This window comes from Artibeus jamaicensis, unplaced genomic scaffold, assembly GCF_021234435.1.
Source record: "Artibeus jamaicensis isolate MK-2021 breed Jamaican fruit bat unplaced genomic scaffold, CSHL_Jam_final contig_61, whole genome shotgun sequence".
NCBI classification, from domain to species: Eukaryota; Metazoa; Chordata; class Mammalia; order Chiroptera; family Phyllostomidae; genus Artibeus; species Artibeus jamaicensis.
The window spans coordinates 1926987-1950907 of record NW_026521906.1 but is presented as its reverse complement, the minus strand read 5'-3'; the positions used below and the strand labels follow the sequence as shown (position 1 = coordinate 1950907).

The 23921-nt window shown below is 40.4% G+C and overlaps 1 protein-coding gene across 2 annotated transcripts in view; it reads right to left on the bottom strand.

The window, feature by feature from the left end:
* The window catches only part of CNTNAP5 (contactin associated protein family member 5), a 1122001-nt gene that overhangs the window by 496827 nt on the left and 601253 nt on the right, over positions 1-23921 (bottom strand). For both annotated transcript variants that reach the window (XM_053670714.1, XM_053670716.1), the window contains exon 8: positions 5004-5268. In XM_053670714.1, the coding sequence (XP_053526689.1) occupies positions 5004-5268 (265 nt within the window). The remainder of the gene's footprint in view (positions 1-5003; positions 5269-23921) is intronic.

Below are 23921 nucleotides of genomic sequence, written 5' to 3'. Positions count from 1 at the left end.
TTACACAGCTGGTCCTAGCTTGAGGTCTAGCCCTCCTAAGGCCATAGCATTGAAGATTCTACTTCCACAACTCCTTCAGTGACATGGTGTTCTCAGCTTCTTCTCATGCTCATATGTATAAGGCAATCAAGAAAGAACATGACAAAAATAAAAAAAAAATCAAGGTAAGGATTGCATTGTTGTCCTTCATTGTTTTGAAACTTTATCCCAGAGAATGAGCACATTCATTTCCCTTATATTTTGAGAATGTGTTAAGTTTGTACTCCTCTCCATAATCTTCAATGCACGAACCACAAAATAACACCCCCCCCAAAAAATGCCAACCACACAGAGTTTGGGAAGCAGGAGTGGATGACCCAGGCATCAGTGTCCTACCCTTTTCATGAGGGTCACCTTCTCTTTTTGAACTATGGTATTAGGAACACCTAAGGTATTCTGAAACAATTCTTGAAATACATGAATTCTCTGTGCTATTTTCTGTTTTCTATGATGTGTCATTATTGGGACAATGGTCACTACTTTCTAGTTTTTTATATATGGAAAATTTTCATCTTTTATAAAGGCAATATTATCTCAAGTACCTTGGAAACAATTTCCTAAAAAAATATAAGGGAGAAGAAAGCTGTCTTTGTTTGATTTTTTTTGTTTGTTTGTTTGCTTTTTCTTCTGTCTCTCCCCTATGTAGAAAATTGCCAGCAGACAGAAAACCTTGATCCATTTGAAAGAAAAATTAAAGAAGTTCAAATTTTCCAAAATTGAGAAAAGAATCAAGCAAGAGATTTCTGAGACAAACTTCAGGAACTCAGTCAGCATATTTTAAAACCTCCTTTACTTGTTTTTTGAGAGACAGTTCTAAAATAACTGGTATTTTTTTCCTCTTCTGCAGCTGGATAACCCGACAGTTTTCCCAGCCACTCTTTCACTCATAAATATGTTTTAATGGGCTGACATGTGCTTAATAATACAGGCAGCACCTGGATACTTTAGAACAAAGTGCCACCTGGGATGGCACTGTATTAAAACTGCATTTGTGACTCAAGGCTGACAATTTATCCTCAAACATCTTGCCGATTAAAAAGCAATAACCCAGTGCCAGCTTACAATTTTTTCTTTGAATAAGGAAGAGTTAGGATTAACTTTTATAACTCTGCACATGAAAAATATTATGTTCCTAAGTTATTAACTCACCTCCATTACAGAAAATCTTATAAATTTTATAAAAGTTCTATGTGCACATTCACTTAGCTTTCATGATTCTATGGATATAGGTCTTGAGTCAGTATTAAAGACAAAAATATTCTAAATACCTTCTCAACACTGCCCTCAAGATTCTACATACACTATCTTATTTTATTCCATCAGAATTTTGTGAAGAATTTTTATATCTTATATTTAGGTAGACTCTAAGTAGACCCCACAGACCCACAGATTCTGCGGTCCACACCCTTGCATGATTCTCTCAACTAAGGCAAAGCCTAAACTTACTGAATTGTTTCTAATGAACAGAATATAGCAAAAGTGATAGGAGGCCACTTCCAGGACTAGGTTCGGTGAAGACTATGGCTTTGTCTAGGGTGGTCTTTCTCACTGCCTGTGTCTCACTCACTCAGGGTAATAGTGCCCTGATTTCATGAGTCAGCTTTCTGCATAGACTATGGGGCTTAGCTTGCAAGAGGGTTTTCTGAGGCCTGCCACCTGCCTACAAGTGAGCTTGGAAGCAGATCCACCCCCATGTGAATACTGAGATTACTGCAGCCCCCGCCAACAACTTGATTCCTGCCAGAATCACCCAGCTAAGGTGCAGCTAGATACTGACTCAGAAACTGAGACAAAATAAAAGTTTACTACCATTAAAATTTGCTATAATATGTTTTGCAGCAATAGATAACTAAAATGCCCTAATTTATATATGAGACAAAGTTAAGAAGTTTATGCAGGTCCAAAGAATAGTAATGAAAAGAGATGCCTTTTGAATCTGTCTGATTCCCAGACCCAAGCATTTCCCCAAGCATTTTGCAGGGGATTAAGGGGCCTTTTTATTAACTTATTGGCGTTTGAGGCTCTCACATAGTTTGACCTAATCTTGACTATAAAATCAAGTTTTTTCCATTTAGTTACATTTTTCTAATTTACTTGGATAATAAAACTCACAGTCCAGTGCAGGAAGAAAAGCATTTAAAATAAATAAAAATGCAATATCATGTAATCCAGAATAAATATTGACCCAGGGTACACAAAGGAGGCAATTTGATTCATACGGTATATCCAGGGAAGCTGATCAAAAATTTGTTGACTCAATAGCATGTTTCAGCCCTAACCCAATGCCTGACATGTGATCTGACCTCAGTGGGCTCCTATCAGCTATGTCAACACATTGCTTCTAGAAATAGTGAAGTCATTAATTAGTGAAATAACAAGTGGAGAAGGAGGGGGAAAGTTTCAGTTTCATGTTGAAGAAACAGCAGAGCCAGAGTATGACTTGTTTATAGATTTGTTCCATATTGCTATACATTAGAATAAATACTGTCCACTATAAAAGTAAGGACTTTCCCATTTTTATGGCCAGATGCCATATGTAGTAGTATTTACATAATAAGTTTAAAATATTTTTTAAAACTCACTAATTTTTACTTGAAACAGAATTAAGTGGCTGCAAAAAGTCTGCTGGTACTGTGGCATGTAGGGAAGCTATACTCTGTAAAGTCAGTAAAATTCAGGATGAAATTGTGGTGTCCTCACTGATTGTCATGTGATTTTAGAAGTTATTTAGCCTCTGTGATTCACTTCTTCATCTACAAAATAATGCCTTTCATGAATGAGCATGGTGAATTCTGTGTAACATATACCACATCTGCAGAGACCTAGCAAAGATCTCTGCAATTGGTCTATATTATGCTCAATAGTATTAGATAGGAATCCTTGCCCCTACTTCCCAGATGAGATTATTGAGGGATAAGAAAATTAAGGAACTTGTCAAAGCTCGCATAGCTAAATTTGTTGCCTCTTCAGACTGAGTCAGTTTGTGAGCACTGGATCATCCTCTTCTGGGAACTAGGTTCTGTATGTTATGGTCAGAATTTCTAACATGTGTTGACTTGGCTGAATTAGAAGTCAATGAAGTGGAGGACTTCCACCAAGATGGAGGCATAGGTGGATATCCGTGCCTTCTCACACAACCAAGTTTAGAGACAACTAAATATTAGCAACAGAAAACACAGCCAGAACACGGAAAATTGAACTTTTCGGAAGTCTGTTAACAACAAATTCTTCAGTCTGACCGGTAAGGGGCGAAACCAGCAGCTGGTGGAGTGGGGCTGCACAGGAGGACTCAGTCAGAAGGACTCAGGCACGCAGAATCCAGGCGCAGGGTTGGACCTAGTGAGCGACCCAGCCAGCGACCAAGCCAGCGACCACTGGGAAACAGCAAGGGAGCACGGCTGTGGGTTGACTGTGGTCTCGCATTTGTGCGTGGATAGACAAGCAAGGGAGTGGGCGATTGGACCGGGACCCAGTGGGTCCCCGCAGCTAGCAGCAGGGAGGGCACTGCCATTTCTCTGCTCTGACCCGACCTCCACATACAGCGTCATAACCCAGTGACTCAGTGGCTCTGCTCCTACCCAGCGGTGCAAAACAGCAGAGGGTGCCGCCATTTCCCCACTCTGACTACGCCCCCACATACAGCATCACAACCCAGCGACCTGGGAGTCCAAGGCTCCGTTCCTCACACTTAAAGGGCCCGAACAGACCAAAAATGGCTCAAGAAGATCTCAAAGCCCCAGAGCCTATAAATCTAAGCGATGAAAAAATAGCAAAACTCTCAGACGCACAGTTTAAAACACTGGTGATCAGGATTCTCACAGAACTGGTTGATTATAGCCACAAAGTAGACAAATATATGAAGGCGAAACTAATTGAAATGAATGGAATTGCACAGGAAACCAATAGCAATGAAAAGGAAACTGGGACTCAAATCAATGGAGTGGACCAGAAGAAAGCAAATAATGGCCAAACAGAAAAGAGTCAAGAAGCAAGAATTCAAAGAAATGAGGAGAGTCTTAGGAACCTCCAGGACATCTTTAAAAGCTCCAACATCCGAATTCTAGGGGTACCAGAAGGGGGAAAGGCACAGCCACCAGTGGAAAACTGATTTGAACAAATAATAAAGGAGAATTTCCCCAATCTGGCAAAGGAAATAGACTTCCAGGAAATCCAGGAAGCTCAGAGAGTCCCAAAGAACTTGGACCCAAGAAGGAACACACCAAGGCACATCATCATTACATTAGCCAAGATTAAAATGAAGGAGAGAATCCTAGAAGCAGCAAGAGCTAAGGGGACAGTCACCTACAAAGGAGTCCCCATCAGACTGTCAGAGATTTCTCAAAAGAGACCTTACAGGCAAGAAGGGGTTGGAAAGAGGTATTCCAAGTCATGAAATCCAAAGACCTACAACCAAGATTGCTCTACCCAGCAAAACTTTCATTTAGAATGGAAGGACAGATAAAGTGCTTCTCAGATAAGATCAAATTCAAGGAGTTCATCATCACCAAGCCCTTATTATATGAAATGTTAGAGGGACTTATCTAAGAAAAAGAAGTTAAAAAAACCTGAATGGTGAAAGGACAGCAAAGGCACAGTTATTAACAACCACACCTAAAATGAAAGCAAACTAAAAGGACAGCTAGATCAGGAGTGGAAACATAGAAATGAAGATCTCAAGGAGGGTTAGCAACAGGGGAGTGGGAGGAGGAGAAGAGGGGAGAAGGTACAAAAAATAAGTAGCATAGACAGTAGATAGAAAATAGATGGGGGGCAAGAATAGCATGGGAAATATAGAATCTAAAGAACTTTAGACACATGGACATAAACTAAATGGGGGGTAATGGTGGGGACAGGGGGGTAGGGTGGAGGGGAATGAAGGGAGGAATAGAACAACTGTAACAGCATAATCAATAAAAAAATTTAAAAAAAAAGAAGTCAATGAAGTGGTTGTGAGCAGATGGTACCTGTGAGGATTTCAGCTGCCCGTTCTTTTGCTTTCTGAATCTGGAGTCTCAGAGTTCCACCCTCCAGGCTCAGCATCAGGGTCCCTGAGCCCTCAGACAGCTCTGTGGACAGAAGCAGACCATCCTTGTTCCATGTTCGAAACTGGAAACCCACTGAGAGCCCATCAATTTGAGGGGTGCCAGGCAGCAGCAGAAAACTGCTGCTGGAGTTGACAAATGTGATGGGAACAATTTGTGGTTCGGAGCAGGAAAAAGTGACATTGCCCTGGAAAACAATAAAAATCAAACATATAAAAGCCATTTTTTATTCTGCAATCTGACAGTTGATATAAACAACCACCTAGAGCTGACCTTAATTTCAGAACTATTCCACATTCAGCTGCAAGATTTTAAAGGAAAAAATATGTCAGCTTTGTTTATATACACCTGCAAGATTGTGTTCCATTCCTCTGTCAAGGATCACAGTGCTACCTGCAAAGACAGCCATCAAAGACCTGGGAGGAATTGGGGGATGCAAAGCATTATTATTTTTTAAAGAACCAGATATAAAAATAATCACATCAATTTATTGAATAAATATGCATTGCAAAACAACTGTATGCCAAGCACTGGGATGACTTCTAAAGAGATACACATGAAAATACTTTGTTACAATGTGGAATGTGCTAAAAAGAAACACAGACGCTGGCTCCCAGGGGAGATGGTAGAAGACATAATTACGCAAACAGTGTTTCACAAGGAAGGGGAGGTTTTCCTGAAACCAAGTGGGGAAGGAGAGATAGAAGTACGCCCAGCCAACCTTTTCATCAAACTGCATATGGGGGTGCAAAAGGTTTGGAGAAATTAGCAAAATGGCATTCTTGGGGATTATAGGGAATGTGTCATTGCTGAACATTAAGTGGAGCAGGGAGGGCCAGGGACTATGAGGCAGAATTTAAAAGTCCTTTTATGCTTGTTAATTTTATCAGTCAAACTTAGAAGCAGTGAAGAGATTTGAGTAAGAGTTTTAATTCATTTTGAGTGTTTTCAAAAGCATGGGGAGCAGAATGTGGATGGAAGGACTTGAGGTGGGGAATATTAGTTGTACATAGACTAGAACCAGAAGGAAGAGAAAGAAGATTATCCTTGGCACAAATAAGGAAAATTTGGTACAAGTTTATTTGAGGCTGATTAAAGTAAGCTTCTACTGCAGGAAGTTATGGGGAAAGACCTATGTGTATGTGCCCAACTAAGCCATGTGCTGGAGTCATTTCTACTTGATGAATGAGGAGAAAGCAGAGGATGCCTTATAAATCATGAATAGATGTTATATTATGAAAACCACTTGCAATTTTTATCTCATGCCCCATAGCCAACTACATGCTCTTTTCTATCCCTATAATTCATCAGTATTAGACACCAAACTAATCTACAACAATGCAGCAAACCTATTCAGGTAGGTGTAACACAATATTCTTATCGGAATTGTCATAGACATATCAAGTTCCATGTAAATCTTTCCTCCCAAGGTATGAATGGCTGCCTTTTCATGATGCTTAACACTTAGCCAATGCAACTTATGCCAGAAAAGTCAGGTATTTAGAAAGGATAGTACCTGGCTTGACTAGTTGCTTGAATTCAACTTCCTACTAAAGTGGCCAGATAGTGGGGTAGATACCCAGTATAGCTCAAAGCAGGTTAATTGTTAAACCACAAATACCTCATAGTCTGGAAAAATCTCCCTGGTCCCAACCATGTTTATGTATGATTGTCTCGTATTTCTGAAAACATGCAGTCATCACCAAACTTCTACCAATAGTATATTTCTAATTATTCACCCATCAAGCAGGCTGCTATGAACATACTTTTGCTTTAATTAATCATTTGCTTTAGTTGCTTAGATGTTTTCTTCTCTGTAGGTTAGATCCCCAGAAGGTAATTAATGTGCCAAAGTGTAAAGCTCCTGCTATCAGTCAAAACAAAACAAAACAACCACAACAAAAAACAGAGTTTATGCTGCCCACTAAGACTGGAGGAGGCCAAACACTTAGATACAGATCCCATGTGTTCCTCACAATAACAATGCACCTGTTTAAAGAGTGTACAGACTGTGCTTAGAGAAGGTGAGTAATTTAATAAAAGCATTTTGCCTCCTCAGCAGTGACAATGAAAGATAAACCTTAGTTTGAAAGACATTGGTTTTAGGTACCATCTTTGATACCTTCCTTCTCTGTACTGGTTACCACCATTTTTAAAAAATCTACCAACTTGCCTGGCTAGTGCAACTCAGTGGACTGAGCATGGGCCTGAGAACCAAAGAGTCACTGGTTCAATTCCCAGTTGGGGCAAATGCCTGGGTTGCAGGACAAGTCAACAGGTAGAGGAGCATGAGAAGCAACCACACACTGATGTTTCTTTCCCTCACTTTCACCTTCCCTTCTCCTTCTCTAAAAGTAAATAAATAAAATAAAATAAATATTTTCCAACTTGCTCATGATATTCCCTATTGTTTTAATTTGCTTTTGTTTGATTTATGGTAGATCTCTGTTCAAGAATGAAGATATCCCTACTGACGGCAGTTTAGTTGAGGTGGGCTATCTTCTGAAATAAGCAAAATTACAAATACTCCTGCAGTGAAGTCAGGAGATATCAGAAACTTCTTTTCCCAATTTTTTCCTGAGGTTAGTAATACCTCTTCTGGTAATAAATTTGCCATTGCAGAGCAGTACCCCAAGTTTTAAGCTATGTGAAGGGGAAACAGTTGGAAAGCATTGCAGAGACTGCAAGGAGAAGAGTAGAAGATTGTAACGATGCCTCTTCTCCCTTGTGGGGGCCGAGGAAACTTCCCCCTCACCCATTTAATACTTCTGGTTGGTCAAATAATTCAAATGATATATAGCAAATCAGCAGGGGAAAATAAAATTTGTAATGAGTGTGCACAAGGAGTTCACATTAGCATGAGATTTTGGTTAACAGTGAGGCAAAATGGGCTATACATGTCATTTCAGTCAAAGGAGAAAGGGGGGATAGAGTTGGAATTTTGAAAGGGAAATAGGCAATTCATAGGTAGCTGAGAAAGTGGTAAACAAAATCTTGCTAGACAACTCGGAATCAATGCGGCAGAGAGGAAACTGGTGAACAGATTTTTGCATGGATCCATCCTGCTAACCATACTTCATTTATAAATGCTAAAAAGAACATGCTAAAATGATTATAATAATCCCCTTCCTGAAGCAGGTGTTTCTATATTAATCTCTTTAAGTAGGAAGGGGGAGGTAAAACAAAATAAAACAAAACAATAAACTCTTCCTGAGTTTGTTGGCCTTTACTCAATTTCTGCCTGAAATGATTTGCATGCCAGGGTGGTACATTCTGAGGAGACTTATTTTGGACCTCAACATCTTATTGATTTAAAATCCAATGTTTAGCTCAACCCTAGACATTTTCTGAGGGCCTTCTGGATCAACATCCACGGAAGGCAGCCCTCAAGAAATTTGGGATCTAGAAGAACTGAGATTCTCCCCTTCTGACAAGAAGCATGGGGGCTCCCTTTCTTCAACTCACTCCATTCCTATAATATCTAATGGGCCTCAGGTACTTGTGAAACAGGCAAGGGGACTCAACATTTCTTGAGGAACACTCATGAGACACTCATGTATCCCTGGCTATGTTCTGGTGGTAAGAACTCCAAATGAATGCCTCAGGGATTCTCACTGGTTAAGTAAGACAGTGTGTGAAGATCAACACTCTGCTCATCAGGGAGCAGGAAACCTTTAAAATGCATTGGGGCATATCCTCCATTTTCATATAGTTTCCTTGATCCACTGCTGGTCCTGCACCTATACTCTATCCCCCACATTCCCTTCCCTATTGTGCTCTGATCTCCCGACCCTCAATTTTTAGAGCACACCCCTATTGTGTTCTTCAATGCTGAGTCCAAGGGCAAGGAGAAGAGGCAAGATGGGAGTGGATGGGAAGTGCCTTCTGTCCCAAATGTGACCCAACTCTTCTGGGAATGTGAGTGATTGCAGTCCACAGCTGCTGTGCCAACACCTGCTCACATACCCTCCTAGCTGTGCTGGCTGCAAGCAGAAACACTACAGTCCTGAGAAGTATCCATACCCAACCCATCCATCACAGTACAGAGAAAAAAATCAGCTAAGTGACAAAGTGCTACTTTTGAAATCAACATAGACTATTTAATCTTTTTCAATAATGCTGTTTGTGACTTCAGAATTCCTCTTAAGTCGATCTTTGAGGGAGTACCCGCCAGTGGTTTAGAAGAGAATTTTATGATGAAGAAAACATTTTCCTTTAGAATAGTGTCAAAACAGAGAGTGGCAAAGAGTGAACAGTATACATTCTACCTTATATACCTCTTTAATCTATTAATTCAACTTTCATCCTATCCCCCTGCCAAGAAGGTTGCTCCATTCCCAGACTTTCTCCATTCTACTATGTGCTTAATTCATTAGGAATTTCAAGATTTCCCAAGCATTATAAAACAGTGTGCTAGCACAGAAATTTTTAAGTTATATACATAAATGTGATTGTGATCCTTTATACTCTATAGTCATTAAGTGTTCATTTTAACCATAATTACTATTTGGATTATAAGAGTAGGATTTCTGTGGATGAAGCATGCAACTTTGAAACCCTAAATATATGCTCATAGATTATCTTAGAGAGACTGCCCACAGCTATGTAAAAACACTGTCTTGTACCAAAACCAACAAGGGCTAATATTGTTCTGTATGTGACTCATAAACTTTGATGGCTTCCTAAGGACAGCCAGGCCCCTGAAACACAAGCATCATGTTTGTGTCAGTGAAGAAAGCAAATCCTTTTCATTGATTCATCCTCCTCAAGGAGACCCTCCCTTGAGAGGACAGCACAAAAACCCTGTTTCAACAATTGCTGTACTGAGACAGAACATACAGTCATGTACAAAAGAATCCTGTCCCAATCTGGAGAGTCACAAAAGGCTGCCTTAAGGAGGTAACATTGGAATAGAGATTTTACAGAAGAGCGAGTAGCTAGTTGGAGGACAAGGATAAGTGTTGTATTATCTGAGCAGAAAGGGAAAGAATTGCTAAGGCCTGAGACACAAAGGTGTGGGGTGTATTTAAGGGTCTGGCAGAAAGCCTGCTGACCACAGTCTAGAAGCCAGCAGCCAGCATAACAGCAGGCAAGATGAAGTGAAAAGGACAGAAAGGCATACAATTGTGTACTCCTTTAGATCATGTTGAGGTACTGGAAGTTGACCCTATGCTACAACAAAAGGGGTTTAAGAGAGGTAAAGAGGGAAATGATGTAGACACCATGACAAGCATTCACATGCCCCCCTCAGTGGGGAGCAAATACTGTATTGTGTGCACAAAGGGTGGCCCAGGGCCAGCTTCAGGCAGTCATTGAACTCATGTCAACAGGAAGAGTAAAGGGCTTGTGGAAAGCTCTGTCTAGAATGAGAAGGGGGAAAGTAACAAATATTTTGCTACTAAAACTGATAGGAGATGCTGAACAGGACTAAGAGGAGGGAAGTTCAGGTGTGGCTCCCACTCTCTGCTATACAAGGGACTTCAAATAAGGAAACGCAGAGATGACTCTTGCTGCTTCCTTTATCCTGACCTGGCTCCACCCCCACCAGAGTGTGAAGACACACTGACAGCAAACACAAATCCTTAAGCTTACTCATCCCAGCAATTTTTGGAGTTAACTGTGACAACCTGCTCCCTAAAGATAATTTCTGCCTTACTCCCTCCACCAGGAGTGACTTTTTCAGGCTTCTTTACCCTCCCTCACTCTCCTTGCCTCCAAGGCTGAATGATCCCCCTTCCTGGCCTATGTCTGAAGCCTTTCAAGAATCCCTCTGTCTCTAAAATAACTGTTCTCTGCACTGGCTTTTAATTCTTTTTGTTACCATACCATTTATTCATATATCCAGATACGTGTTATATTACATATATCACATTTTTTTATTGATTATGCTGTTACAGTTGTTCTATTCCCCCTTTATTCCCCTCCACCCTACCCACCATCCCCACCATTACCCCCCCTTTAGTTTATGACCATGTGTCTCAAGTCCTTTAATTCTATATTTCCCATGCTATTCTTGCCCCCCCATCTACTTTCTATCTACTGTCTATGCTACTTATTTTCTGTACCTTCTCCCCCCTTCTCCTCCTCCCACTCCCCTGTTGCTAAACCCTCCTTGAGATCTTCATTTCTATGTTTCCACTCCTGATCTAGCTGTCCTTTTAGTTTGCTTTCGTTTTAGGTGTGGTTGTTAATAACTGTGAGTTTGTTGTCCTTTCACTGTTCATGTTTCTTTAACTTCTTTTTCTTAGATAAGTCCCTTTAACTTTTCATATAATAAGGGTTTGGTGATGATGAACTCCTTGAATTTGATCTTATCTGAGAAGCACTTTATCTGTCCTTCCATTTTAAATGAAAGTTTTGCTGGATAGAGCAATCTTGGTTGTAGGTCTTTAGATTTCATGACTTGGAATACCTCTTTCCAACCCCTTCTTGCCTGTAAGGTCTCTTTTGAGAAATCTGCTGACAGTCTGATGGGGACTCCTTTGTAGGTGACTGTCCCCTTAGCTCTTGCTGCTTCTAGGATTCTCTCCTTCATTTTAATCTTGGCTAATGTAATGATGATGTGCCTTGGTGTGTTCCTTCTTGGGTCCAACTTCTTTGGGACTCTCTGAGCTTCCTGGATTTCCTGGAAGTCTATTTCCTTTGCCAGATTGGGGAAATTCTCCTTTATTATTTGTTCAAATAAGTTTTCCACTGGTGGCTGTGCCTTTCCCCCTTCTGGTACCCCTAGAATTCGGATGTTGGAGCGTTTAAAGATGTCCTGGAGGTTCCTAAGACTCTCCTCATTTCTTTGAATTCTTGCTTCTTCACTCTTTTCTGTTTGGCCATTATTTGCTTTCTTCTGGTCCACTCCATTGATTTGAGTCCCAGTTTCCTTTTCATTGCTATTGGTGTCCTGTGCAATTCCATTCATTTCAATTAGTTTCGCCTTCATATATTTGTCTAATTTGTGGCTATAATCAACCAGTTCTGTGAGAATCCTGATCACCAGTGTTTTAAACTGTGCGTCTGTGAGTTTTGCTATTTCTTCATTGCTTAGATCTATTGGCTCTGGGGCTCTGAGTTCCTCCTGCGCCATTCTTGGTCTGTTCGGGCCCTTTAAGTGTGAGAAGCGGCGCCTTGGATTCCCAGGTCGTTGGGTTGTGACCCTGTATGTGGGGGCGTGGCCAGAGCGGGGAAATGGTGACCCCCTCTGCCGCTTCTCACAGCTGGGTGAGGAGGAGCAGTGCCTTAGGTGGTTCACCTGGGCCGGGCCACTCAGAGTCGCTGAGTTATGAAGCTGTATGTGGAGGTGGGGTCAGAGCAGGGAAATGGCAGTGCCCTCCACTGCCGTGGGGACCTGCCAGCCCGGTCCAACCGCCCACTCCCTCGCCTGTCCACCCGCGCACAAATGCGCGACCTCAGTCAACACGCAGCCCCGGCCCGGCTGTCTCCCCTGCGGTCGCTTGCCTGGTCGCTCGCTGGGTCGCTCACTAGGTCTGACCCTGCGCCTGGATTCCGCGGGCCTGAGTGTGTCTGGCCGAGTCTTCCTGTGCAACCCTGCTCTGCCAGCTGCTGGTTTCGCCCCTTACCGGTCAGGCTGAAGAATTTGTTGTTAACGGACTTCCGAAAAATTCAATTTTCCATGTTCTGGCTGTGTTTTCTGTTGCTAATATTTAGTTTTCTCTAATCTTGGTTGTGTGAGAAGGCACGGCACATCCACTTATGCCTCCATCTTGGCGGAAGTCCTATCACATTTCTTATATGCCTTGTAATAATTATCTATTCTTTAATATTAGTATATATTTTAAATATAATACATTTACAATGAGGTGTGGAGCATCTGGCTTTGAATTTTGAGAAGAAAATGATATTCAGTTTAGACAGAACTGAATTCTTATCACAAATATTTACTGGGAAACCCACATCTTCTCTGATCCTTATTTTCCCTGTTATGGTTGGGAAAATTATGATAGAGGGCTGACTCAGGATCACATGAGAACATGTACCTGACTAATTAGTCTTCTGTTTTCCCAGATCTGTCCCTTTTTTCTCCCTTTTTTCATTAATCTGAGATGAGTCACTTCTAGAGAATGAGTTTCCTCTTTTGCCTGTTGTCGAACAGCACGGTTCACTGATTCCTTCATTCTTTGGGTATCTGATACTAAACACTCATGTTCTTATCATCTTTGTTTTTTTGGATGGTGAAAAGGCATCTCTGAATCATTTCTATTGTTGTCATGAGAATCGTAACCACGTATTTACATTTTAAAAGATGCTGTTTTATAATGTTTCAGGGAGTAAGGAGGGAAACCCAGACCCCCCCCAATTTCTTTCTAACTGCAGGTAATAGAGCAAAATTTTCTATATATAATAATATAAAAATAGTAAGTAAGCAAAAGATGATACTGTTTCATATTTTTTAAAAAAGACACCAAATTAGTAAAAACAGTATAACCCTATTGTCAATCCATTGTTTATCCCTCCTCCTCTCCTTTTTTCAGGAAAGGATCCTATAATATTTCACAATGAGAATGCTGGGTCAATGCTGAAGATTATCAGGAACTACAGTAGTTAAAACTTTCTTAGAGATGATAAAATGAGATAAATTATATGTATACCACTTAGCTAGGTGCTGGTCCAATGGCTGTGCCAATGAGAGAGAACACAAGTTCTGAACAGCACCTTCTTTCCAAAGGTATCTGGGACACACTGCCACCACATCTTAAGTTTGTCAAATGATGACTGAAATCCAATAAAACCCACCCAACTAAAAGCTTTCCTGTATGGTGCAGGGGTTCAACAAAAAGGATGTCTTCCAGTTACAGCATAATTATTACCACGGTTTCCTGGAGACTGATGGGCAAGGAGCATTGAACAGAAAGAACTCAGTATTGATTAAGTCTTTGTCATGTGACTACTGAGTAAATCAGATAAACTGTCATACATAGGCCTTATCTGGATACAGAGGGACCAACTTCAGAAGATGTTGTTCTGTCTACAGATACAAAGTTGGAAACACCTTTATAGTCTAAATGTGAGTGTATGATAGATGGAACAGACTAAAATGTATTAAACAGTGAGCTAATGGGCTCCATGTTTCTCAAACATTCCTGTACATGGATTCCATTATCACTTGTTCATTGGCCACAGGGTGTTTCAGCTAGGCCATAGATAGCAGAGAAAAAACTGCCATACCTGGCTGGTGTAGCTCAGTGGATTGAGCGCAGGCCTGTGAACCACACGATTGTGGTTTGATTCCCAGTCATGGCACATGCCTGGGTTGCAGGCCAGTTCCCAGCAGGGGACACACGAGTGGCAACCATACATTGATGTTTCTTTCCCTCTCTCCTTCCTTTCCCTCTAAAGATAAATAAATAAATAAAATATCTCTTAAAAACTGCCATAAATAACTAGATTTAAATAAAGACTAGCAGAAGTGAGAAGAAAGACATTCAAAAATGGCTATATTTGTGTTCTGTGATTGAACATATTTGTTTTCTTATTTCAGTTGAGGTCATGGATGCACATGATAAACGTTAGACCTAGCAGCAAAAACCAACAATGCCTGAATTTCTCACACAAACATTACCTTTCTCTTATCTTTCTGTTAGAGATACACTCCCTTTTAATATTTCTTCTTACTTGCCAATCTTGTGTTGGCTCTGCAGAACACAGGTTATGGCCGACAGTGGCTTCACTGATGACTCGCTCATAGGTATTTTTCATTTCTTGGCATTTTCCTCCAATCAAATTTTAGGCAGTGATGGGAGTCACCATCTTTTTCTAGTTATCTTGGTTTGGCAAGTGCATTCCTTTGGATTTGTTTCACTGCCCAAAGGCATCTATTGCCTGTGATACTAATAAAGCCACTTAGCTATTTTGTGAAAGGCACCAGGAAGTTGCCTCATCTCTGCTTAAATGATAATCTGAAAATAGAGAAGCTATAGACAAAAGGAATGTGAGGAGAATGGAAGGTCCCCCGGATATGCAGTAGAACACTATGGTTGGAATACTTCAGCCTCAGACATGGGCCTGGCTCCCCAACAGCTGCATCGGTACCAGGCTTTGCCAGCCACAGCCTCACTACAGTCACATACATGGTTTGCTACACTTGCTGCTCTGGCTGTGTTTCCCTGTATGCCCATCAGGCCAGAAGCAATTACCCCAACCATGGCATTCTCTCAGGAGGAGCCCAACCCTTATTGTGCCTCTGATTATGTGGGTGGAAGGTAGTAAGGATTGGCATCAGCATAGACCAGAAATCCATCTGACAGGTCTGAGACCTGGGATCTCTATCACCCAGGCATCCAAGAATCTTACTGCCTGGTAAGCCCCATAAAAAAAGAACAAAAATGGGGCATTGAAAGAGTAAACCACTCTGTTGTAAAAGGACTAGAGGTAATAGGTAGGAAATAGTCAAGAAATAAAATGAAGTAATTACAGTCAAGATGCCAAATTACTAAAATTAAATAGATTGAAGCTTGAGGAAACAACTTTAGTCTTCTCTTAACTAGCTGGGAACTTAAGCCTTTGAGCTTTCCAGTCCTGATTTAATACATGGATATACATGAAAACTCCTGTAACACCCTAACTACCAGACTAGGGAAAACATGTTTACATATACTGATCACCTGACATGTATTATCCAGACAGTCTGACACCCATTATTCAGTGGATAAACTGCAAGTTCAGTTCAGATGAACTGCAATTCATCTAGAGGATTAACATCTCAGACCAATCCAGAGGCTATAGATGCAGGCCTGATTCTTCTTAAGAATGTATTTTTAACTTTAAGAACCTGAGAAAAAAGGAAGATGGTCACGGAGTAGGACGGGGCGGATTCTAGCTCCCATACTCGTGGGTGAAAATCCTGGCAGATCTATAGAGAAGCAGCACACTAATCCATCGGTTATCCAGCATTTATGAAATTAAAAGAACAGAGGTTGTGACGGATGCTGAAACACCAGACACTGGCAGCTCAGTGGAGTCTCGGGAACTGAAGTGCAGAAAAAGCGGCGCCCCCGGGCAGTTGGCCCCAGTGCTGCTTCTACGGTCAGGATCCAGAGCCATGGGTCTGAGACCAGCAACAGAGGTGTCTGCCACAGGAGCCTGGGCACCCAGCAGCCCCAGTGGCCCCCAACTCTGGGCCAGCAGCTCCCCCGCTCCCCGTTTTAGCAAAAGTGGACAACACCGGGCAGAGACCTGTCTGCTTGTCTGCTTGCATTATCAGGGAGGGTTACAAAGACAGAGGGCCGACAGTGTTCAACTGCAGAGTCTGTGGTTGCCAGCCTTGGAGAATTGAGAAGCACATTGTCCTCACAGATCTGGCTGGGGACTGGACTGGGCTGAGAGGCAGGCTGTCTGAAGGGTTTTTTTTTTTTTTTGAAAGTGGATTGAGGTGTTCTCCTGCCAGGGCAGCTTGGCTTGATTCCCACCCGGCCTTGCAGCCAGCTAGGGGAAAAGCGGAGGCATTTCAGTCACCGCCACAGGACTGGGAAGCACTGTACCGGTTTTTCAGGTCCCAGAGGCGAGGAGGGCGCGCAGGCGCAGAGGCTTCTCAGTCCCTGCCACTGTGCTGGAAAGCGCCTTGCCGGTTTCACCTGGCCGGTGTGCACAGACGCAGAAGCAGTTCAGTCCGGCCACAGGAGTGGGAAGGACCCTACCGGAACCCGTGGGACTCAAGCAGCTTGGCGAGTGTGCGGGCGCCCACACCCCAGTCTGGTAGCCTAGCTGGTGCTTGCACTTGTGCCAGCATCCCAGCCCACAGAGAGATCCTGCTGCAACCAGAAAAACAAGTCTGGACAGGTTGAAACTAACAAGGGAAGGGTTTTTCTGTTGTTGTTATTATGTTTTTTTTTCTTTCTCCCCTTTTTTTTAGTAACTTTTTTTGCGTTTGTTTAGTAATCATATATTTTTTAATTTTATTATTGCTTTATCTTTCTATACTTTGTTCCTCTCCTTTCTTTTTCCCTGTTTTAGTCCTTCCTTTCCTCTCAAACTCATTGCTTTTGCCTCCCTTCTCCTGCCTTTTTGTTTGTTTGCTTGTTGATTCATTTTCTTCTACCCACAAGAGACACAAAAAACTGGGAACTGTGAAAAGACCAGAGTGGGACCAAAAGAGGGGGAATCTCAACAGCAGAGACAGAAAGACACATTTCACTTTCCTATAGCAGAGAAACCATGAGGTGTTGCATATTTTTTCATTATTCTCACTTATTTTATATTTTAATAGTATCTCTGTATTCCTCCTCTTTCTGTATAGGCTTCTTAGTCTTAAGTGGTTATATTGTATTATTAGACAGGCTCACCCTGTTCTTTCCTCCACAGTGCTTTGCTAATCCTCTATACTCCACGATACTTGTTTTCCTTTAGCACACTACCTAAAGCTCTATACCACCTACTCAGACAGATCACATAGAGTTTGTTATATGAGTGCTACTCTAATATTAGTGTAAATAATAGCTGATCTGTACAACAGTAAATACTTCACAACACATCTCCCAGATCTTAGCCCATTGTACAGGTCCCTGAATTCTATTACAGTAGTGATTAACTCTATTTGCTCACACACTACACCTGTTTACTGTTCCTTACACTCACCTTACCTCAAAATCTGACCATCTGAAAACTCACTGCTTTCTAGTTACAATTAAAAAGACTTCCTTCCCCAACAAGAGTCTTATCTTTTGCCCATCCTTTTGTAAAAGTGGCAAGTTGGGTTGAAGAATACGGTTAACACTATATATAGCCTAAAGATCGCCTATCTCCTCTCTACCGACTGTGACTGTAAATATCATAAAATATTCTTCTCCTGTCATAAACCATTTTGCCTCCCCCTGTAACTGATTACACATACACGATAAAAGGAGTAGGTGGAAATGGAGAACATCAAGATACCTGGAGGAGTCTGCACCACTGAAATTCACAGGTATTATACCACAGAGGTTTACAACAAAACACAAGGAGCCAGAAGTGATCAATTTTAGAAGCTGAAGCTAACAAGAAGAGTCTCACAAACAATGGAAGACAAAGAAACAATCCCCAAATGAAAGAAAAATCAGAAGCTTCAGAAAGAATGTTAAATGAAATAGAGGCTAATCAGCTATCAGAAAGTGAATTCAAAGTACTAGTTATCATGAAGTTCAAAGAGCTCACAATGAGCAACCAGGAACTACAGGGGAGCTACAATGAACTCACTGCAAACTATATAAACATGAAAAAGAAAATAGAAACTATCAGCAAGGGACAAGAGGAAATGAAGAATACAGTTTCCGAACTGAAGAACACAGTAGAAAGTTTCAAAAGTAGAATTGATAAGGCGGTGGATCAGATTAGCGAGTTGGAGGACAAAGTAGAAAGCATCTCACAGAAAGAGCAGGAAATGGAAAGAAGCTCAGAAAGAATGAAGAGGGATTAAGAGAAATGCAAGACAATATGAAACATAATAATATCCGAATAATAGGAATACCAGGAGGTGAAGAAGAACAAGGGATAGAAAACCTATTTGAAAGAGTAATGAGAGAAAATTTCCCTAATTTGATAAGAGCAAAAGTCGCACAAATCCAGTAATCACAGAGAGTCCCAATCAAGAGGAACCCAAGGAGGCCCACATCAAGACTCATCATCATTAAAAAGGCAAAATTCCAAGACAAAGATAAAATCTTATAAGCAGCAGAGGAGAAAAAAGAAGTAACATACAAGGGAGCCCCAATAAGGTTAACTACTGACTTCTCAATGGAAACACTCCAAGCAAGAAGAGAATGGCAAGAAATATTTCAAGTAATGAGAACCAGAGGCCTACAACCAAGGCTACTTTACCCAGCAAGGCTCTCAATCAATATAGAAGGCCAAATAAAGAGCTTCCAAGACAAAAGAAGTCTAAAAGAATATGCCTCCACCAAACCATCTCTACAAGAAATACTAAAAGGACTGCTTTAAGGAAAGGAAGGAAAAGAGGGAGACAGAGAGGAACACAGATACAAAAATGGCAATGAATAAGTACCTATCAATAATAACCTTAAATGTAAATGGATTAAATGCTCCATTCCAAAAACACAGACTAGCTGAATGTATAAGAAAGCATGACCCACACATATGCTGTCTACAAGAAACCCACCTCAGGACAAAAGACGATCACAGACTAAAAGTGAAAGGCTGGAAACAAATTTTCCAAGCAAATGGACAAGGAAAAATAGCTGGGGTAGCAATTTTTATATCACACGAAATAGACTTAAAAAAAAAAGCCATAAAGAGAGACTCAGAAGGGCACTTCATAATACTCAAGGGAAGAATCCACCGAAAAGACATAAACATCGTAAATATATATGCACCAAAAACAGGAGAACCCAAACATATCAAGAAAACCTTAGAGGACTTCAAGAAAGATATTGACAGCAACACAATTATAGTAGGGGATTTTAACACCCCACTGTCAAATATGAACAGATCTACCAGAAAAAATATCAACAAAGATATTGTGGCATTAAACAACACTCTAGATGAAATGGACTTAACTGACATACATAGAGCCCTTCATCCCAAAGAAGCTAAATACACATTCTTTTCAAATGCACATGGAACATTTTCAAAAATAGACCACATGATAGGATGAAAAACAAACCTCAACAAATTCAAGAAAATTGAAATCATACCAAGCATCTTCTCTGACCACAAGTGAATGAAGTTAGAAACCAACCGCAAAGAAAAAAAATGAAAGCACTCAAAATCATGGAGACTGAATGGTATGCTAGTAAACAACAAATGGGTCAAGAATGAAATTAGGAAAGATATCAAAATGTTTCTGGAAACAAATGAAAATGATCTCACAACAACTCAAACCTTATGGGACACAGCGAAGGCAGTCCTGAGAGGAAAGTTTATAGCAATGCAGGCCTATCTAAAGAAGATAGAAACATTTCAAACAAACAACCTTACCCTGTGCCTGCAAGAACTTGAGGAAGAACAACAAAAACAGCCCAGAGCAAGCAGAAGGAAGGAAATAACCAAAATTAGAGCAGAACTAAATGAGATAGAGATTAAAAGCACAATCCTAAGGATCAATGAACCCAGAAGTTGGTTCTCTGAAAAGATAAACAAAATAGACCAGCCTTCAAGTACGCTAAAAAAGAAAAGAAGAGAGAAGACTCAAATAAACCTAATCAGAAATGAAAGAAGAAAGATTACAACTGACCCCACAGAAATACAAAGGATTGTAAGAAATTACTATGAAGAACTGTATGCCAAGAACTTTGAGAACCTAGGTGAAATGGACACATGTCTGGAAAAAATATAATCTTCCAAAACTCAATGAAAAAGAAGGAGAAAATCTGAACACACCAATAACAGCAAAAGAAATTGCAGCAGTAATCAAAAAACTCCCATTATACAAAAGACCTGGACCAAATGGGTTCACAGGAGAATTCTACAAAGCATTTAAGAAAGAGCTAACCCCTATTCTTCAAAGACTATGCCAAACAGTCCAGAAGGATGGAAAACTCCCAAATTCATTTTATGAAGCCAGCATCATCCTAATTCCAAAACCAGATAGAGACATAACAAAGAAAGAAAACTTCAGGCCAATATCACTGATGAATATAGAACCTAAAATTCTCAACAAAATATTGGCAAATCACATCCAACAATATATCGAAAAGATCATACACCATGACCAAGTGGGATTCATCCACAGGATGCAAAGATGGTTCAACATTCGCAAATCAGTAAATGTAATACATCACATAAACAACAGCAAAGACAAAAACCACATGTTCATATCAATAGATGTGGAAAAAGCTTTTGATAAGGTACAATACCCATTTATGATAAAAACACTCAGCAAAGTGGGAACAGAGGGACCATTCCTCAATATAATAAAGGCCATTTATGAGAGACCTACAGCCAACATCATACTCAATGGGCGAAAACTAAAATCTTTTCCACTAAGAACAGGAACAAGACAAGGATGTCCACTTTCACCACTTCTATTCAATACAGTTTTGGAAGTTTTAGCCACAGTGATCAGGCAAGAAAAGGAAATAAAAGGCATCCAAATAGGAAAGGAGGAAATAAAGCTGTCATTGTTTGCAGAGGACATGATAGTGTACATGGAAAAATCCTATAGATTCTACCAAAAAACAGCTCCAGCTAATTAATAAATTTGGCAAAACAGCAGGTTACAAAGTCAATATCCAGAAATCAAAGGCACTTTTGTATACCAACAATGAATCAGCAGAACCAGAAATCAAGGAAAAAATCCCATTTGATATAGCAAAAAAAAAAAAAAAAAACCCACAAAATACCTAGGAATAAACCTAACTAAAGAGTTAAAAGACCTGTATGCAGAAAACTACACAGCACTGAAGAAAGAAATCAGGGAAGACACAAACAAATGGAAACATATACCTTGTTCATGGATTGAAACAATTACCATCATCAAAATGTCCATATTACCTAAAGCAATTTACAGATTCAATGCAATACCTATTAAAGTACCAATGGCATATTTCACAGATGTAGAAAAAACACTTCAAAAATTTATATGGAACCATAAACCACCCCAAATAGCAGCTGCACTTTTGAGAAAGAAGAACAAGGTAGGAGGGATCACAATACCTGATATCAAACTGTATTACAAGGCCACTGTAATCAAAACAGCCTGGTACTGGCATAAAAGCAGGCACGTAGACCAATGGAACAGAACAGAGAGCCCAGAAATCAACCCAACTCTCTACAGTCAATTAATATTTGACAAAGGGGGCAGTAACATAAAATGGAGTAAAGATAGCCTCTTCAACAAATGGTGTTGGAAGAACTGGAAAGCTACATGCAAAAAAATGAAACTTGAGCATTGACTTACACCACAGATCTCCTTGTGAAAAATCTCAGATATTTCACATAGCAACATTTTTTACTGATATGTCCCCTAGAGCAAGGAATATAAAATAAAGAATAAACAAATGGGATCTCATCAAAATAAAAAGCTTCTGCGTGGCTAGAGAAAACAGTATTAAAATAAAAAGAGATCCAACCAAATATGGGAAAACATATTTGCCAATGATACCTCAGACAAATGTTTAATCTCCAAAATATACAAAGAACTTAAACAACTCCACTCTAAGACAACTAACGCAATTAAAAAATGGGAAAAGGACTTGAACAGACACCTCTCCAAGGAGGACATACAGAATATCCAGAGACACATGAAGAGATGCTCAATATCGTTAGCTATCAGAGAGATGCAAATTAAAACCACAATGAGATATCACTTTACACCAGTCAGGATGGCTATCATAAACAAAGCAACAAACAACAAATGTTGGAGAGGTTGTGGGGAAAAGGGGTCCTTAGTTCACTGTTGGTGGGATTGCAGATGGTACAACCATTATGGAAAACAGTATGGAATTTTCTCAGAATAATAAAAATTGACCTGCCTTTTGACCCAGCAATTCCACTGCTAGGATTATATCCTAAGAATCCTAAAACATCAATATCAAAGAACCTATGCACCACAATGTTCACAGCAGCACAATTTACAATAGCCAAGAGTTGGAAGCAACCTAGGTGCCTATCAGTAAATGAATGGATCCAAAAATTGTGGTACATATACACAATGGAATTCTATGCAGCAGAGAGAAAGAAGGAGCTACTACCTTTTGCAACAACATGGATGGAACTGGAAAGCATTATGCTGAGTGAAATAGGCCAGGTGCTGAAAGACAAATACCATATGATCTCACCTTTAACAGGAAGCTAAACAATAAAACAAACAAGCAAGCAGAAAAAACAGAAAAACCAAATACACTGAAATAGAGAACAAGGGGACAGTGACCAGAGGGGAGAGGGAAGGTTATTTAAGGGGAAAAGGGAGGAGGGATTTCGAGGAACAAATAGGAAGGACACAGGGACGAGAACTAAGGGGAGAAGAAATGGGAGGGAGGTGGGGAGCAAGGGGCAGGGGAGGCTGGGATGAGAGAAATAGACAAAAAATTGTACTTGAAAAATAACTAAATAAAATTAAAAACGAGAAAAAGTAATCAGAATGGCAATCATAAACAAAGCAACAAACAACAAATGTTGGAGAGGTTGTGGAGAAAGGAGACCTTAGTTCACTCTTGGTGGGATTGCAGACTGGTACAACCATTATGGAAAACAGTATGGAATTTTCTCGGAAAAATAAAAATTGACCTGCCTGTTGACCCAGCAATTCCACTGCTAGGATTATATCCTAAGAATCCTAAAACATCAATTTCAAAGAACCTATGCACCCCAATGTTTAGAGCAGCACAATTTACAATAGCCAAGAGTTGGAAGCAACCTAGGTGCCCGTAAGTAAACAGATGGATCAAAAAATTGTGGTACGTATACACAATGGAATACTATGCAGCAGAGATAAAGAAGGAGCTCCTACCCTTTGCAACAACATGGATGTAACTGTAAAGCATTATGCTGAGTGAAATAGGCCAGGTGTTGAAAGAAAAATACCATATGATTTTACCTTTAGGAGGAATTAAACAACAAAACAAACAAGCAAGCAGAGTAAAAACAAAGACACTGAAATAGAGAACAAGAGGAATGTCACAAGAAGGGAGAGGGAAGGGAATTTAAGGGTAAAGAAGGGGAGGGATTTGGAGGAACAAGTATGAAGGACACAGGGACAAGAACTAAGTGGGGTGGAAATGGGAGGGAAGTGGGGAGCAGGGGGCTGGGTAGGCTGGGATTGGAGAAATAGTTAGAAAACTGTACTTGAAAAATAACAATAAATTTTTTTTAAAGAAAGTAAAAAAAAAAGAAGTGAAAAGAAGTGTTTCAGTTTTGGAAACCTAGGACCCTTGGATAAATGGTCCTTTTTTTTTTTTTTTT